Here is a 19,071-nt window from a genome sequence, read left to right on the forward strand (position 1 = left end):
CTATTAAAAAAATAAAAAGAAGTAAGGACAGTTCTTCCTTTCTAATGACAGTTAATGCTAGAATGTTTATAACCCTCTCATTAATGCCAGCATTCTGTCCCGTCATATAAAGTGGAAAGTTGGAGTAATGTATGATGTTAGATTTGGTGGTGAGGTGACATCCACAAAGTTAGAGTTGACAGTTAGCTTCATGGTTTGATGTCTGATATTTGTGTCACTTTGCTTTCTATCAGAGATGATTGCTGACCACCAGATCGAGGCAGGACTATTGAAGCCTGACCTTAAGGATAAGGTCACATATACTTTGCTCCGGAAACACCGGCATCAAACCAAGAAGTCCAACCTTCGGTCCCTGGCTGACATCGGGAAAACTGTCTCCAGTGCAAGTAGGATGTTCACCAACCCTGATAATGGTAATGCAAAGCCAGCTGGCTGCTGCTGTCTCTTCAAGTGCCACTCACCTTTTACTCCATCCCTTGGAATCCTTCTTCCCTCCTCTTAATATATCAAGGTCATGTGCCACAGTCATTTCATGATCCTTTTTATACAATTGGGCAGGTGTGCAATCTTAGTGGAAAAGTTTCACTGTTGCTGTAGGTTACAAAGCCACAGTGCCTGGCCTCTTCATGTGTGTCTGTGCTGATTGACTAAAGTGGCTTGTTAATAACTCTTCGGTGAAACAACTGAGGATTTCAGATGAATCAGCAAGGTTGCAGACAATAAATATTGAGTGCCTCAGGGATTATGTCTTACAACAACTAGGAGTATCTAATAAGATATGATAAATGCTTTGCAATATCACATAACAACATTTTGCTTTAAGATGGCTGTTTGTGTCTAATCTATTAGTGTTCATCTTACTGGTGTATGACTCAAAATTATTTTTGCCACCTGAAAAGGCAGTTGATTTCATGATAAATAATAATCATATTCAGATGGAAATATAATTACTCAAGATGGATTATTAACTCATTATGTAACAATAGGAAAGGTACCATGTTCTTGTTACATTTATTTTATTGTGTTTACCACAACTTCTTGCAAAGTGTCTATCTTTGGCATCATTCCCATCGATGGAAATAAATTTTATGTTTGGGTGCAGTTTGAGAAGAGGAAACAAGTTTCTGTGAAGTGTGGGAAATGAAGGTGTAGTAGGCAGAGTCAAGCAAGAATTGAGTTGGTAGAATGAGCCCTAGACTCTACCACCATCACGTCTTCTTAGTACCAAGAGAGTGAGGGAAATTGTAACCCGGTGTAGTCACCTGCACTTTCATAATATTATAGAATATGTTCTCAGACACAAGGCAGGTTAAAATCATTATACAAAATGAATGTGATCCCAGTCAATCCATTTCCAGGAATGCCATTTTTCTCACTTACCATTCAAAGCCAATGGTTTGAAGATAGATTACTATAAACAGAATTCCATGTTTTTAAACCAAAACAGTGTATTAAATAATTAAGGGATGAATGCTTTCAATAAAGCATATTCACAAGAGAGAAAGAGAATCTATTTTTGAATGTTTCTGCTGTGGTTTTATGCTTCTACTGTTACTGGGAACACTGCTGTCAACAGAGGTATCTTGGGTTTTATATGCCTGTTGATTTATTTTTGAAGAAAAGGTTGTTCCATGGCTGGCAGTGCCATTGCTTGAGCTGGCTGTTGTAATTCATCTTACGAACAATTTGTTTTAATCAGCATGTGTACCTGCAATGATGGCAGTTAAATGTCAAGTTTCTTAAAAAAAACTCAGACAACAGGTAGAGGTTTTGTTTGCTTTAAATCATTGTATCAGTAGTAGTACATAGAGGTACTACTCATGTACTCATGTAGTTGTACATGCTCATATGTTGCCTTGAGGAGTCGCTGGCTGCCATGGTGCTCTTTCTCCAGAAGGGTGAGCTGCCTTTTCATGCACTACAGACAGTGTGGAAACTAGACATGGGCAAGTCTCAGCCACCAAGCTTTTGGAGAAGGTATTTGGATGTGAGGTACAAGGAATGAGTTAAGATTGCTCCTTCTTCAACACTTTGTCCTCTCGGTAGATCCCGGACTGCAGAGGAAGCTGAACTTGCCTCCATCATTCTCCTCTCATTTGTGCAATGCTCTACACACAGGGCAGGACGCAAATGGGAACGTCAGGCAGTTCTTTTTTTGGCTTCTCAAATGATCAGCCTATACCCTGAAGCATAGGATATGATTAGTTTGTTTCAAATGTGGTATTATTGGCCTTTGTGTTACCCAACTCTTTAAATATCATAGGCAAGATTTGGCTTTGAGAGATCCTACAGCAATGAGTTACACGTGCCTCCAAGGTACATGATCATAAATCATGGGGTGGCACGCTTTTGGCTTTCTACAGGTGCTTGTTCTTAATCTGCAAGTTTGCACAGTTACTCTTGTGTCTTAGGGCTTAATCACTTAATATACCTAAGGACTATGTAATGCTCTTTGAATAAGCATTGAAAGTAAGGAATTATATAGTTGTCATTGCTCTTCTAATAAGCAAGAATCTTAGGTTGACTGTAGTTGGAGCTGGCCTGTAATATCCTCATGCAAAGCCTAGATAGATGTAAATCATCTTAGCTTTAAATATAGACATAGGACTCCATGACAGAGACTGCTTTGGCTATGCCAGCTACAGCATGACAGATAGCTGAATGGCATGGAGCCACTTAAGTCAAGGATTGTTTAGTTTCCACTGGTGTCTCAGAGTCAGCTCTCGTCTGCTCACAAGATCCAACTGTGAGGGGAGACTCTGCCAGCAGTGTGTTATTTGCGTCTTCTGTTAAATCCCATTAGCATTCAATTAAATATAGTAAAAGACTATGGCAATACTCAACATGAAGGACTTCCTACTTGGTTGGTGACAGTTTACTATAATCTGTGCACTTGTGGTGATTTCCACCTGTGTGTGAGAGTGTAAATACTATAAAATGGGTCTGTTTCTGGTCCCCTCGTGCACCGGGTCCCAATGTTGATTCCAGTGGCTTCCAGTAAGCAGCTGAACTCTGCTACAAAGGCAGTGTTCACACTGTAGAGGCCAGCAAGTTCTAGATACCAGGACTTGCTTTATTATTGGTTCAGTTCTTTCTAAACTTTAAAAAGTAATGGAGAAAATACTTACAACACAGATGAAATTCAGAGCATGTACTTAACTGTATACAGCTTCTAAAACACAAGTAATCTGCTAGGATTGAAAAGATTTTTTTTTGGTAGTTAAAAACCTATTTGATTTAGTAGAGGACAGACTGAAACACTACTGACCAGTGAGTGAAACCTAAAACATATATTTATTGTTTCATTTTCTTTCGTTAACATACATGATAGTGTAATCATTCAGACTGACTCACCCTATGCTTCCCTCCTTTTGGTTCATTATCATGAACTCCCCCCCACCACTCCCACCCCTGAAACAGGCTGTCCTGGAACTAGCTTTTGTAGACCAGGCTGGGCTTGAAGTCAAAGAGACCCGCCTGCCTCTGCCTCCCAAGTGCTGGTATTAAAGGTGTGCGCCACCAACACCCGGCCTGAACTCACTATTATTTAGTAAAAAGTTCCTTATTTTTCCTACTGAAGAATTGGAAAAATAGTGCAGCCCATTTTGATGTCTGTAAAACAGAAATAATGAAAAAATCCAGTGAGATACGTGAGTGCCTGAATGGTAGCTGACAGTAATCGCTCAACAAATGCATTCAGTTATATTCAAGGAGTGTCTTCTGGACTTTTTGCTTGGGTAGCTTCCTCTTTGGGAAGAAACTCATAGAAATAATTTTTATGTATTTCTTCAGACTTTTTTGGTAAATGGTGTCAGTGCCCATTGTGTAACAGTGGGAGGGGCCGAGGCCATTTCTCCTCGTAGTCTGAACCTTCCATGCTTTTGCTTACATGGCTATAAGAGGAATCCTGGTCCACCTTGGACATCCAAGGCTAGGGACAACTACTTCACAAGGCATTGAGGAGTCGGGGAAGGTGGTAGCTCCAAGCAGGGCAGCTGGCTCCTGGGGCTCACACAGCTTTCCTTACACTATCAGTGTTGCCCCAGGGGCTCTTCTGTATTTATAGACATCCACAGCCTTCTGCTGCTCAGCATGCCACTGGGTTCAGCTTCAGTTCACTGCCTTCCCCACCCTCCCCTTTAAGCAGGCGTGCACCTTGTCGCAGTCCTGGCTTCTGTATCCAGACTCTTTGTTCCAGTTTTCACCCAGTCAGGAAAATGATGCCTCATTCTTTCCCATGTAGCTGCTTTGACATGAGCACAGAAGAGCTTTGGATATTTAGAAAGTAACGGGTAGTGGGAACAGCGCAGAACCATCACTAGGAAGGAATCATGGCCTTTGGCGTTGCTGCTGTGGTAGTTCTAGAATCCAGAGAAATAGAGGCAGGATTAGTCAGGCTCTTTTGCTTTGAATCTGACTTGAGCTATGTGGTGTGACTACAAGATCAGGCTGCCTCGACACTGGTGTGGACTAGATCTGGCTGGGACAAAAGCCAGGCTCGGCAGCTTTCTCAGTCCCTTTAGCAATTCTTTGCTTCTGGTCTGGGCTTTGGATTCTAATTTGCCCAATTGTCTTTAGGCTGTATTGTTCTACTTCCCACTTTTCTCCAACATATTGCTGAATTCAAGCATGATCCCTGAAGCAATAAACTAGGACAAGCATTTTCCTAACCTCCCTCAAAGATTCTGCTCTTCTGAAGTAGGCGTCATGTACCTCTAGTTCTGAGATGGTTAGGTAGCATCTTTTTTTCCGTAGGCACATATCTCTTTCTGATGAGTATGGCATCCCAGGTGCCTTTCTGAATGCAGTCAGCTCCTTCCAAAGCCCAGCAGCACAAATCCATCTGTTTGGTTCTGGACCCTCATTCTCTGTGCATTTGCACAGCACAGATGAATGTTTTGGCCAGAGCTCAGTGCAGTGACGCTCTTCCAGAGTCTCTAACAAAGTATCCACATGAAGTCTCCTGCTAATGATAGCAGCTACTGTGGCTATTTTGGGTAATATGTTTCTAACTCATCCATAAGGCACCATTCTTATTGCTTTTACCCAGGTCTTCCAGATCTGCAATATTCAAACTTTTATCCTACTTACGAGTCCATCCTACACTTCATAACAGTTTAGGAGTAGAGCACAGTGAATCTTTAGGCCTATTCAAGGCCTGTTTCCCAATCTTCTTGAAGACATGATGCCCTCCTTTCCAAAGGTTTTGTACCAGTCCTCGATGGTATTTAGCAGGTACATAATTTTGAGAGTTATGTAATTTCCTTGAGTCTTGTTATGTCTGTAACATAAGGGTAATAGTGTGTTATTGTGTTTATGTTACCAGGAGTAGGTAAGATGTATTATGAAAACACTTTATTAATAGCATAAGATCCTGGTCTCAGGAACAGATAATATTCAGAAATATCTTGAGGGATACTTTTAGTGACTTTCAGATTTAAAATTGAGGGCAGATCATCAATTTACCACTTTCAGCTTGTGTGCTATTGTTGCCTGTGCTTCTCAGCCCCCTCCTCCCATCACTAATGGAAAAAGATTCTTGAGGTTTCAATTTTAAAGCAGTGTTCCTTTCATTGTCATGTTACAGTTGTCAAACAATCCATAATGAGTTGTCAAATGTGGACTTTATAGTATTTTAAATTGCTACCTAAAGTATCAAGACTGACCAGCACATGTGAGCACTGACAGGCTTTCACTATCAGTGAACAGCATGGGATGTTGCCATGAAATGCATATTGTTAAAAATTTTACTAATTGACAATCTAGTCTATACAACAAGAATCTAAGATACAGCAATGCCACAAATGGTTCTCTTTGCCTTAGAGTGGCACAAATGAGTATTAGTGCCCTAGACCTTGTCTCCAGGAACAGTCACATGCTGCTGCAAGGCTGAGGAGACCATCCAGGACTTGGGACACTAAATCAAGTCACCCTTGCGAAGTCTTATTCTCCACAGCCTTATCTTGCTCTGAGAGTAGATGAGAGGGAGGGTGGTGTGGATCTGGGACTGTGTCCTGGTCTTCAAAGAAGAGAACCAGAGAAGAAGGGAGGGAAGGCAGAGAAGAGGAAAAAGAGGGGGCAAGTCAGAAGAAGTGAGTGTGACCTACTCTCTGTTATGTCTTCCAAAAGGAAAGAGGAGAAGAAATGTTAATGTCTTCCAAGACTGGCCGAGCATACCCCAGTCAGCACAAACCAAACTGTCTCTCATTAAAATACATGACAAAAAGAGATCTTTGCCAGTTCTTGAATTAAAAGCTGGATTTATCCATTTTATTAGATATTGACATGTATTTGTTTATAGGATACAAAATGAGGTCCAATGTATAAAATGCAGAGTAATTGAATCAAGCTAGTTAACATACCCATTACCCCAATACTTACTGTGCATTTCTCATGTTGAACTGCAGCATTGTGGCATTTGACCAACATCTTCCATTGTTTCTCCCAACCCCGCAGCCTCAGGGAACTAATGGTCCTACTGTGCTCTCCAATGATATGGAGAACACACGTCAAAGTCACATTTGTCTTTCTTTGTGCATCTCCTTGCACCTAATGACCTCTCCACTCACTCATGTTGCCATATATAACATAATTACCCTCATCTTTAAGACTGAATAATACCCTTTCCTTTGTATACAACACATTGTTTAAGCTGGCAGTTATATTGGTTTCACATCTTGCCTATTGTGAACTGTGCTGCCTTAATACAAAAGTACAGATATGTCTTTTAAACATTGTTTTCAGATCTTAAAGTTGATTTAAATCAGGTCAAGCTGCTGTCTTTAGTGTTTTCCACTAGCCTTCATGATGCTGGACAAAGCAAACATCAGGAGTATTAGTAGTGTTAGCAACAGTGCTGGTTCCCAATATTCAAACACCTGTTTTACATCAGCCAATATGATCTATAATAGTTATAATATATGCAGCATCTCCGTTTGCAGGTGGAAGTCTTGAAACAGATGTGAAATTAACAGACAAACATAATTAGCAGAGGGACCAAATGTTGAATGTTTACTTTATAACAATATGCTAATTCAGTTACAGAGAAATAAGCTTCTGCTGTCATCTATTTCCCAGTTCCCAGTGAATCCTGGCCTCTTACTCCATACAATAAATGATATTGAAGGACTTTGTTGGCCATTAACTAAGCAGGGCCTCACCAAACAAGGGGGTCAGTCAAATCCTTTATATTTCTAGGAGTCGTGTCTCAGGTGTGCTTGTAGAAGGAGGCTGCTGAGCCAGGTAATAGCATAGCAGAATAGTGTGTTGAAAGAGCAGTGATGCTCAATAACTATTTAAACATACAATTCTGCATTTCTACCAAGAGCCTTAAACGTTTACAACGAGCAAAGTCTATTTTCTCCTTACTAAGGAAGATTTTCCTAGAGAAATTTCTCTTAATTTGCTTGGTTCTAGGAGAGATGCTAGATTTAGGATTGATGGCTTTTTGTAAGTTGATTCCCAAAGGGAGTATGAATCATTACTTTTTTCCCCCTCTCACACAGCACCATCTTCAACAATGTAGACACTGGAAACCGTCACTCAAAAGTCTGTAGAACCATGCATTTCCTCGTCAAGACAGAGTGGCATAAGCGAGTTCCTACCTTGTTTATGTCTGAAGTCAGGCAAAAGTAATTTAAAAGAAAGTTGTATGATATTAGCAAAGCCAAGCTGTTTATTTTGTAGCTGAAGAGAGAAGAGATATGGCGAAAGTATTATGTAGAAAAGGTATACATAATATATCATTATCCTGCTCTAATTCTAGAAAGTTATCCTCTAGATTTCAGAACAGCTTATCAAAATTTCATCGCTAGAGTAAATTTGTGAATTGAAAAAAAGAAAAAAGGCAACCCAAAAGGTTGCATCATTTCTCTCTCTCTCTCTCTCTCTCTCTCTCTCTCTCTCTCTCTCTCTCTCTCTCTCTCTCTCTCTCTCTCTCTCCTCTGCATAGAACATAAAAGGTCCAACAAATCAACGTGTTGGAATTTGGCAATGTAAGTAAGGGATGCTGTGAGCCTCCATGTTTTCACTAGGGTAAGCAGCCAGATGGCTCCAGTAAGGTTTCCTGAATCACAGGTGCCAAGTCTCTATGGGCGGTTACATTTTCATGCCTGCTTTTGGAGCCAGGTCTTGGCTGGTATCTGTCAGACTCCATTCCACTGCCCTCTTGATGGGGAGGCTCAGCATTCATGGGGGCTGTGCATACAAAGAGGAATCTCTAGGATTAGTTCCCAACAAATACCATACTGACAAGTGGAGGCAGCTGAGGGAGAGAGACTGGAAGTTACTAGCTTCAATGGACTGGGTACACCTGCTAGTCTTTCTCTCAGAAGCAAGCCATGAAATCAGAGAGAAAATTTGTCCATCTCCATCCTCGTTACCAGCTAAAGGACTCAGTGACTGTTTTGCATTTACTTTGCATTCTCACCTCCAGCAGTTCTCACTGAACGTATCTTAGTGTGGCCTTGTTTGCACTTACACTTGTCATTTCGTATAGGTAGGTCTATAGGAGTAGTGGTCTATGCCTTGCCAAGAGAAATAGGAGGTGAGGCTTGGTCAGTACGCTGATGAATATCTCTAAATGCTTCCCTCTTCACAGAAACAACGTTGGAATAATTTCAACTGGTCCATTTTGCTTTTTCATTTTTCTCAGTGCAATAAAAACTTGCAAAGAAGTTCAATTATGGAAAACAATTAAAAATTCAGATTGCAAGAGAGAAGACATCAGATTTGCCTCAAACAGGTGCTGGCACAGAGGGCCTGCTAACAAATGCTGGCTTTATTTACAGCTTTTAAACAGACAGACAAATTTACAAAAATATTTCTGGAGTTTATAATGTGCTCAATGTCCAAATTTAACCATAAATTTATATTCATTTGTAAATGGCTCAATTTAAAGCCTGACCTCTCTGGTCACCAGTATAGTCTTAAAAAATGACCATTTGCCTGCCCTGTCTTGCACACAATGTGAATAGATTATCTAATGTTTATGTTTGGTGGACTATGCTAAATGTATTACCTTGAGAATAGAATGACTATTTTTATTATTAAGGGGAAAATTCTTTTAAGTCTAAATTGTGATTTGCCTTATGGTCATGCATTTCCAACATTACTATCTTTCCTTAAAGGAATACAACAGTGCCCTGTTTTTACTAGCCTTGGAGCATGGTGCACAGTTGAGACTAGCAAACCAAGTTACATGAGCTTCTAAGAGCAGATGGCCCTGTCCTAAGAGGAAGTCAGTCGTGCCCTCCAGTTGATGAAATGCACCTAGAAAAACTTGACTGAATGTTCATCTTGGATCATTATCCTCGATATGGAATGGATACACCAAGGGTTAACATTCTAGTAAAAATAGATATTGGAAGGCACTGGAAAGTGAAGACCAAAATTTCCATTTCAAATGAATTTGTATTAAAGCACACCAGCTTATCCATGTTCCAGTGTCATCTTACAGCAGGGGTTAAAAAACAGAAGGTTGAGAGCCAGTCTGCATTCGTCAAGGAAAATATTCCAGACACAATGTCTACACTACTGCTTTTTGTACTTGTCTACAAGCTCCATAGTCAGACCGTTGGGTAGATACTACAAAACTGCTTACTAACATGACATCCCATCCCTATGTGTGCTACTTGCCTCTGTGTGCTTACGTGGTGAACAGTTATTAACAGTCCTGATGTTGTGTCGTCAGATGAATGTTCCTTACAGAAATCTGTCTTTTGGATATAATCCATGTTTTGTGTATTGGATTCACAGCACACATCATCCATTTCTGTTTGGGGCGCTATAATGATTGAATGTACTTTTCACAAAACCTTGTTCATTCTCTGTTGGCATTTGTGCCATTTAAGGGCTCAGGGTCCTGGGAGGAGGTGAATGCCATTGTAACATGTCTGTACCATGTCACTGTTCTCCTTTAACTCGCTTGTGTGATTTGCCTTGGTATTTTTTTCTTCCTCATTAATGCTTCCATCTTCATCCTTGCTGTGGCTGCTCATGTGTCTTCCACTTCCTGTCTTCCGCTTCTGGCACTAAAAGCCCGCAGCCCGCTTGAGAACTCAGTGCCCTGCCTAGCAAACCGCACCTTGGATGATGACCCCCGAGTGCGGCGCACTCCCAGCGTGGGATGGCTCAGTAAGTCAATGGGTGGGGAAGGGGCAAAGATGGTGGTGGTGGGAAGAGGGAGGGCAGGACGGCTGGGTTACCTACTGGAGTGAAAGCCATCCCTGAGAAGTGCCCACGAGGGTATTGCTAAACCTGGGATGACTGGCTGCTCCTATCACAGAATTTTCTCTGTGGCTGGCTGACCTGGTTCCAGTACCTTGTGAGGTAGTGAGAACTGTGCAAGGGTCAGGAATGGCATGAAAGCCTGTCTAGGGGCCATATTTCTGAAACTCCGTTTTCCTCATTCCAATGCTGGTCTCTTTCCAAGGATGTAAGGGTGCTAACTTGAGATGCAGTCTTTCTGTGGTAGTTAGGAAGAACTTACTAAGTTCTTCTACAAATGCTCAGTATATGCCTGAAGGATGGAAGCTGATATGGACGATGACCTAGAGCTTGAGGGAGCACCATATCCTTTGTCAAATATGGAGCTTTGCTGAAACCAAAGCAGAAGGCGGTTTTCACGGACAATCACACGGGTGTATTTCTAAATTGATCATGTAGACTTTTTCCAGATATCAAGAATCTCATGTACAGTGACATAGTTAGGTCTCTGCTTTCTCCTATTTTAGAATTAGAAAATTTCACTTTAATGTGAAGATGTCTTTTTCAGCTGACTTAGTGGGAAAAGGTTTAGTTCATCCCAAAATAGTGTTTGTTGAGCTATATTCTTTCAGGACTTCTCTTGCTATAAATTTTATGTTTTAAGAAACTATTAATAATCTCTGTGCTTCATAGAGATATAAATAAATGTGTTCCATATCACTGTACACCAGACACTGTTGGGCTCTTGTGCATTCAGAGATGAATCACATGGGTCTTTGCCCTCAAGGGTTTCCTTTCTAATGAGAGAGGCAGAGCTCATGTGGCTATTGGTTGTGTAAGATGATAGACTGCTGAAAACAAAACAAAACAGAACACAGGCATACCTACCTGACGCTCATCCATACAGCCATGTAAGACTGAAGAAGTGGCTTGGCCTCAGGGTGCTCATAGCAGAAGAAGGTTCTTTGAAGAGGTGGAGACATAATCTTGGAGGGAAGACCTGAGGGAGGATGAGCCTATTTTTGAAGTATTAACTTGGTAATCATTTTGTTTTTGCTAGAAAGTAGGTCTAACCAAGAGAATAGCAATAAAACATCATGAACATCATTTTATTACTCTTCATGATCTCTGGTCTCAGTACATTATAGGATACCATTTAACTTGCTAAGCAACCTGTGTGGTAGCTAGTTCCATAATCTACACTTCCTGGATGAAAAAGATGAGACTAGAGAGTTCAGTAACTTTCCAGAAACACACAGCTCATGTGTGTCTAGGACAGGATTAATATATGGTTGTTTCTTCTGCTATATGGTGGGTGTAGGGGGTGTATTCTTTAAGAGTAGGAGTTTACAGAGCCAGGTTGCTGGAATGATCTATTTGTTGTTCAGTGCAGTTCCAGCCCCCACATGGTTTCCTTTGCAAGAATCATATATTTCCATCTTATAAATCCATGTATTTCCTAGTAATGCTTCCTGGGAAGCAGTTCAGGCTTTTGAGTTTAGAATCAGACTGAAGGGGTTTGAATTCTTGATCTACCACTGATGGTTTTGTGACGTTGGGAAAGCTTCTTCTGTATTGCCAACTGGGTTTCTCATATACAAAACTATGTCAATCTTGCCAGCACTGGATCTTTGTGAGAATTAAGAAGTGTCTGTAGCACAGTGCTCAGTCCTCAGTCATCCAGGTTCTGGTAGTATTATTTCTTGAGCAGTTCTATTTTTGTGCCTGAAAAGCTTGTTTATATTCTATATCAGACACCCAGATGAAAAAGCATCAAGGAAATTGGTAACAGTGATAAAATTGCTGTTGATATGTTTGTTAATGGCTACCATATGAAATCTAGCCTGAGACCCATGATAATCTAAGACTTCGCTCAGTAACGAGTGAATTCTTTTGATGACTTATATTCTCTCCTATATATTCTCTTCCTAAACTATTGATATACAGCCTCACCTTCTGAGGGGTCCCTATTATTTACCATGTCAGTTCAATCAATTAAGTACCTATTGAGCATCCCAAGGTGCATAAATTAGGGTTAAATATTGTTGGCTCCGTCTTCCTACCCACCTTCATTTTTGTCTACTGTTAATGTGATGTGAACCTCTCTCCAAATCAGCTCGTCCTTTGTGTTTTGGTCTCTAAGATGGTGAACTCTAGCTGAACCTGCCTACCATAGACTTTAAAGTAAACCTACTCTAAAGCAGGTAGGATATGCATGGAATCCGTCTACTTTATGAAATAGCTCCTATAATCACAGATATTTTAAATATTAGAATACTCCAGCATCTATTGTTTGGGCCTCACAATGGCAGATTTACTGTGGACTCTTTTCTGTTGCTCTCCGAGTGTCTTGTCTATACTTTCTCCTCTCAACTCCATTATAATGTATAAGCTGCATCTCGAGCTTATACATCCCCAGTGCATTACAAGTCCTCGATACAACAATGCTGTTTGCCTCTGGACAAGATTTGTATTGTACATGCTCTGAAATGATTCTTGAGGCTTCATCATTTCATTGAAGGCAACCAGCAGCTCCGTTTTCACTAGTAGCCACCTTGGCCACAGTTATCCATTAGCTAGAAGTGGATATTGTGTACCTAAGAGAGCTATTTCCCAGATTTTTGCATATCTTGATCTGATGAGTTGATTATAATTTTTCCTGATAATTAACACAGAACTGCTTTTTGAAAAACCTGCCAAAAATATCAGCTAATAATCAGGATTATAATAGGATGCCATCAACTGAATCTTTCCATACTCTTAGCAAGGTATTTTGAGGCCCCGTAACTTCAAGTAACTACATTTCAAGAACTGCTTTGAAAGGTGTTTTGGGGAAGTAAGCTCTCATCATTTCAGAGCATTCCTTATCTCAGTTGTCACCTGAGGCAGATGTGAGCTTAGAGCTCTTATCCATTTCAAATGCTGCCAAGGTATTGAATTAGAAGTTGGAACAAAACCAAAAAACGATTTCCTCTCACAGATCTCTCAGGCAGTTCTGAAACAGCCCGGGCCACTGAGAACAAAAGAAAAGCTTTCACTTCCCTGATTCAGGACAGGTTAATACCAGCCTAAACGCTTTGCCATTATCGGGGTGTGAGCGCATCGCCTATCGTGGTAAATCCAGAATGGCTCTTCAGTAGGAGCGCTTATCTGTGAATTCAGTTTGACATCTAACAGCCCGCATCAGTTGAGCCCTTATGAAACACTTGTGCCCCTTTGCTGTTAGTGGCATGAGATCAGCCACTTTGGAGTCTCAGTTCTGAGCGCTTGCTTAGGAAGATGGCGACACTTGGAGTTTTTCTGTGTTCTTCTTCGCCTTCCTTTGCATTGTGTCTGTCTGTCTGTCTCATCTGTGCATCCACTGTAAATGACTGTGTCCAGCACACTGTTCTGCTTTGCAGTGCTTACCCTGGTGTCTGCTGTGATTCCGTTCCTCTCCTGGCTCAGGTGGCACTGCTCTTGGAAAGTTAAAAACTGAGTGACTTAACACTAGAATTTTGATCTATCCTACAATGTGACCACATAGTAAACCCTTGATCTGTCCTACAGTCTGACCACATAGTTAGCCCAACAATTTAAAGAACTAAACTGTGAGACTTTTATTTTTTATTTTTTTTCAGATTCCCTTTCAAGCATATCTGGAAGTAAATAATTAAATTTGGAGATTGGATTAACTGAAGTATGTCCTTTCACTCTGATGTCCTCTGGACAGGGTTAGAACTTCTTTAGGAAAGTAGTAGATCCGGAGAGCACACTTCAGCAGGTTCAAGTCCAAAGCTGCTTCCTGAACTCTGACTCTCAGTTCAGGGTGTAGATGGAGGAAAATGAAGGAACCCCAGAAGGGATTAGAGAGGTCACAGTAAATGCTGCCAGGTCAGTGGAGGGCAGGCGTGTTTGTCTACAGTGCATGAGATTGTAGCACAGGACACACTTTGAAATGCTTATAGGAGACACCATGGTTATTAGAAACAGGTGTGCAGAGAATTAGGAAAATAAATTGAAAGTCTGTGATAGGATGGGAGAAAAATCACAGAATTTGTTTGACATTGATAATTAACAAAGAAGATGTGAAATTTTAACACTGAAGCATTAAGGTAAAATAATTGAGTCCATTTGTGGAAGCTTATGGAAAATACTTTATTGTGGAGGTAGCATGGACAGAACTGTGGGCCAGGGGAATGAGTGTGTGGCTGTCTTTGGCCTTTGAACAGGAGAGGATAGGGCATCTATTGCCGTAGACTGGAGATGAAGGGAATTAAGGACCGGGCTAGTCTGAGACTGCAGAAGTGGGAAGGAAGGGGTAATGCAGGCTGATGTCATGGTGGACAAACTTATGGTGTCAGGAAAGGAAAGTGAAGGAGTCCAGGGTGGATCAAGTGTTGAACTTTAGCCAGGATGATGAGAAAATATTCCTGGAAAATGGTTATGGACTTACAGCAACATGGCAGTGGAGATTTCTCCTTCCATCATGCATGACGTGGCCATCTTTGAAGATTTTCTTCACTAGGGGCTGACGTTATTAAATTTCTGATATGCTATCACATTCATAGTTGAACTCTGTCAGCCTTTATTTGGGCTGGAGAATAACAACCACATTAGAGATGTTCATTGCCTCACACTCTTACCTTGAGTCCAGATACTCCACATTTCACCTCTCTGGTCTTTTCTTCACCAGGGTCAAGATAATAGCTTGTTGTTGGATGGGAAGTTTTTGTCTTTTATAAGCCAAAAGAAGATACAAGTGTAACTAAAACTTCTCTCACTATAATTGTTCCTAGGCGTAGTTTTCAGAAGACTACAGGGAATAAAGTCTTCCAGAAGCCTGACATCTGTCTTCAGGGTTTTTAGTCAAAGGAAGACATGAGAAAATGTAAGTGGTGTGCAGCAACAAGTGACAGAGTTCTAAAAATACAGATAGTTTGAGCTACTTTTCTCCACAGGAATTAGTTACTGTTTACCCCGAGTTTCTAAACGCAATCTCCTGAGTTATTTGATTGATACCTCATATTGTATTCACAGTGGACAAAAATATATACTGATTCTAAACAGTTTACAGAAGGATGATAAGAGAAAGAAAAGCTTAGGAATTCTGCTTTCTTTCAGAATACTGGAGACTTGGATGAGACTTCAAGAGGCACAGATCTGGGAGAAATCTGACAGCTTGCCGAAATCATAAAATAGTTTTGTTTTTGTTACTTTTTTTCCTATAAGAGGAATTTGGAATTGTGAAGATTCAAACTGGTGCTTGACAAAAATGATGATATGTTTATGAGCAAATTCTTTCTTTCACTGTCAAATCTGTCCCGTTTCCTGATTTTCCTACTCCTTACACCACTTATGCTTTTCTCTGGCCTGGGACCATGAACACCCTTTGTGAACCCCCAAATCTGTTCCACATCACCTCTGACATGCTCCTTGTCTTTGTCTTACTATCCTTGTTCAGGATCTTGCTTCCTCTAGCTTCATCTCTTGTCTGATACACTAGCCTGTTTTCTGGGGTCACTGTTTATAGTTAGTCCTGTACTGATACATTACAATATGTTGCCTTCCCCTTGTCTTTTTGTACTTGGCTAATAAGATACATCCCCATGTGAGAATGCCCAGTGGTGTCTCTGTGCATCTTAAACAGCATCCAAACCTCTGAGCTTCAAGTTCCATTGCACAGCAACCTGCAGTTGTAAATTTAAGCACATTCAAAATATTATACTTCTCTCTGTACACACTGTATTTTGGCATTTTTTACCATTGCTTGAATTTTCTAGGTGCTTCTCTCTCTTGATGCCTTTGTCCTAAATAATCTCCCTGCTTGGGATCCCGTCCTTCCTCCTGAAGCTTTCTTCTCAAATTCCACTTTTGCATTAGGGTCTGTGACATTCTTAAAATCTTCTCCATTTAAAAAATTCTTTACAGACCTTGAATTCTAGAAGTATTTTATCGAGATTTCATAGCAACATTGAGTTTTGTTTATTTATTTATTTATTTATTGGTATTGAGCCATACTTTTCTTTAAAAGAAAGAGCTTTATTATTTTTATTCTTAATAACATGTGCAGGGCTATGTATATACATGTGTAGGTTCTGTGAGGCCAGAAGTGGGCATTGGATCCTGGTTCTGGAGTTACAGGCAGTGTAATTCGTCTGATATGGATGCTAGGACCCAAACTCTGGCACTCTGCAAGAGCAGATGTGTTCTTACCTGCTGAACTCCTTCTCTGGCCCTTGTCATGGATTTCTTAAGGACAAGGATGCATGTCTGTTTTACTTAGCTATCTTCTAGCTCAGAGGTCAACAGATAAGCCCATGGATGATTTGTCTTACAAATGAAGTTTTATTGGAACAAGGGCGTTCTCATTAGCATTTCCTATGGTTGCTTTCATGCCTTGATGGCAGAGTTAGGTAGTTGCAACAGAGATCACAGGGCCCACAAAACTTGAAATAGTTATTTTCAGCCAGTAAAGCGCTTCCTGACCCTTGTGCTGAAGTCTTGTTTCTCAAAGTGGGTTTTCAGGAACCCTGGGTATCTCCAATACCCACTCACAGAAGTTCATAAATATTTGAGTGTTATTTTACTACTTTAGGAAAATTATTTTTCATGAAAGAGGTTATTTATATAATATTTTTATTATTTTGTAGTGAATTATCTTTTTATTATTTGCTTAATGATGTGCTAAATGTTAGTAGTTGGGGCCCAGGTAAATAATACTCTTTAAGTTTTCTTTTCTCTTCCTTTCTTTTTTTTTTGTGTATGTGCATGTTCATGTATGTGTGTGTGTGTGTGTGTGTGTGTGTAGACCAGAGGCTGTTTTGTGCTGTCTTTCTTTATAATTCTCCACTTTAGTTTTTCAGACAGGGTCATTCATGAGCCCGGAGCTCACTGATTGGCTAGACAGGTTGGCCAGTGAGTTCCAGGTTGTGCCTGTCTCCACCCCACCATTGCAGCTCAGGGGTTATAGACATATGCCACAACATCTGGACACCTGGACTGTATACATGTGCTGGGGATCCAAACATAAGTTCTCATGTGTGGACAGTGTATAAGACATATAGAGATGCCTTTTGTTGTACCCAGCAGCGACACATGCCACAAAATATTCATTTATTTGATGTTAGGAGCCATTCTCTACACCTGGCTTTAGAGAATGCTTATGCTATCATGTTCTCAGAAGCTGTAGACTCAGATATTATGCAGTGGATAGGTATTAGGACAACTACCCAATCACGATACGAATTGTAGCCTTGGCTTTGCAAGCATCCTTTTTTGGGCATAGCTGAGAGCACTGTGAAGCTGGAGCAAGCCAGTATGCAGGGAGCTCCTGTGTGTTCTCCCAGTGAGGGAGGTACCAGATGAACCAGTGTGACTGTGGCTTCATGGGTGACTAGTGAGGTAGACTGGATTAATCTGAAACTGATGGAGAATCTTCCATGCAGATACACAATAAAGTATCATTATTAGGCCAAACAATGTCTGGATTTAATTACTGGAGACAACGGAAAACCTAACTACTTGAATTAGTGTGTCTGTGCACATGTGAATGAGGTAGGCAGTAGGAAAAGCAAATGCAATATTCTAGTTGCGGATATCAATTTCAAAGTTAATAATAAAATTTCTTCTTGGCAGCAAACAGTGGAATTATACTTTGATGAAAATTGCTGGCAGAATCTTCAGAAACAGGGCTTTTCTCTTGGTGGTAATCGGAAAGGCTGTGATGTTTATGATTGTCCTCGGAATTCAGCTCTACTTACTGCCCCTCCCTTTACTGCATTCTCTAGCTCTGTAGGCCTTCATCCACCCTTTTACCAAGCCCTCAAGACCCTGCTGCATATGGGATGTCTGGTTGTTCTTCATCCTCCAAAGTTTCCTGCTTCTTTACTTCCCGCCTCCTGTGGGGACCGTTTCAGTAAACCCGTTGTTTCTCCAGCCCTTATCCTTACTTTATAGAACTCACCCTTCACAATCACCCCAGAATGCACATTCTTGGTGCTACTCATCATTTTACCGAGTGCCCTACCATTTGTAAGTCCAAGCTCAAGGTTTCCAGTCTAGCTAATAGTGGTAAGAATAAGCCCCAATTCTCCAGTCCTTTACTTGGTCTGTGTTCACCTCCATAGTCATCCTTTCTATTTTTCTACCCTTGCATTATAATCTCAAATAGTTTAGATTCCCAAGAGCTTTGATTTCATGCTTTTCAGTGTATTACTTATTCTTCTCCAGCTGCCCATACTTGATGTGGCTAGATTTACCCTATCTTTAGAGATCTTGTTTCCTCCAAGATCCTCTTTTCATGCCTTCTTTACCCCTCCCTGCCAGCCATCAAGGTTCTCGCTCATTTATGCCCTTACACCCATCCCCCACCTCTGCTGATTTATCATTACATCACACTGTTTATGCTTCTTTTGTTGCTGACAAAGGGGCCAAAGAGTCTGAAACACATCCCATTTATCTCTGTATGCCCAGTGCCAAGCATGGTGTCGGTAAACGTTGGACTGGACCAGTTTATCCACCTGATTCTTGCATGACTAAGTTACTTGTTAACCATGCTCTTTCAACAACACTTCCCCCTCTATTGTTCCTTAGAGGTTGCTTGAGAGAAGTTCTTTTTTTGACCATCTTTAAAAGTTTGCTCAATCTAAAAAGGAGAAGAGAAGTAGATAGTAGGTAGGCAGCATATATTTAACTAGAATGTGTAGTATCCATTACCAAGACGTTTTGGATAGTAGTTCCAGTTTTTGTTTTGGCTGTTCTGAATAAACAGTGTTATAATGAATGATGGCAAAGTTTTCAGTCATACAGATCTCCTTGTTGACACATTATGTTTTTACTCATTTATTTCATGGTGATAGTACTATGAGGACTGTTATTGAACCA

General features: G+C 40.7%; 1 protein-coding gene across 4 annotated transcripts in view; it reads left to right on the forward strand.

Moving 5' to 3' along the window:
• The window catches only part of Slc4a4 (solute carrier family 4 member 4), a 397,268-nt gene that overhangs the window by 222,218 nt on the left and 155,979 nt on the right, over positions 1–19,071 (forward strand). For all 4 annotated transcript variants that reach the window (XM_040747371.1, XM_040747372.1, XM_040747369.1 and 1 more), the window contains one exon: positions 234–413. In XM_040747371.1, coding sequence (XP_040603305.1) covers positions 234–413 — 180 coding nt within the window. The remainder of the gene's footprint in view (positions 1–233; positions 414–19,071) is intronic.

The sequence above is a fragment of the Mesocricetus auratus genome, unplaced genomic scaffold (genome assembly GCF_017639785.1).
Source record: "Mesocricetus auratus isolate SY011 unplaced genomic scaffold, BCM_Maur_2.0 Super-Scaffold_100006, whole genome shotgun sequence".
Taxonomy (NCBI): domain Eukaryota; kingdom Metazoa; phylum Chordata; class Mammalia; order Rodentia; family Cricetidae; genus Mesocricetus; species Mesocricetus auratus.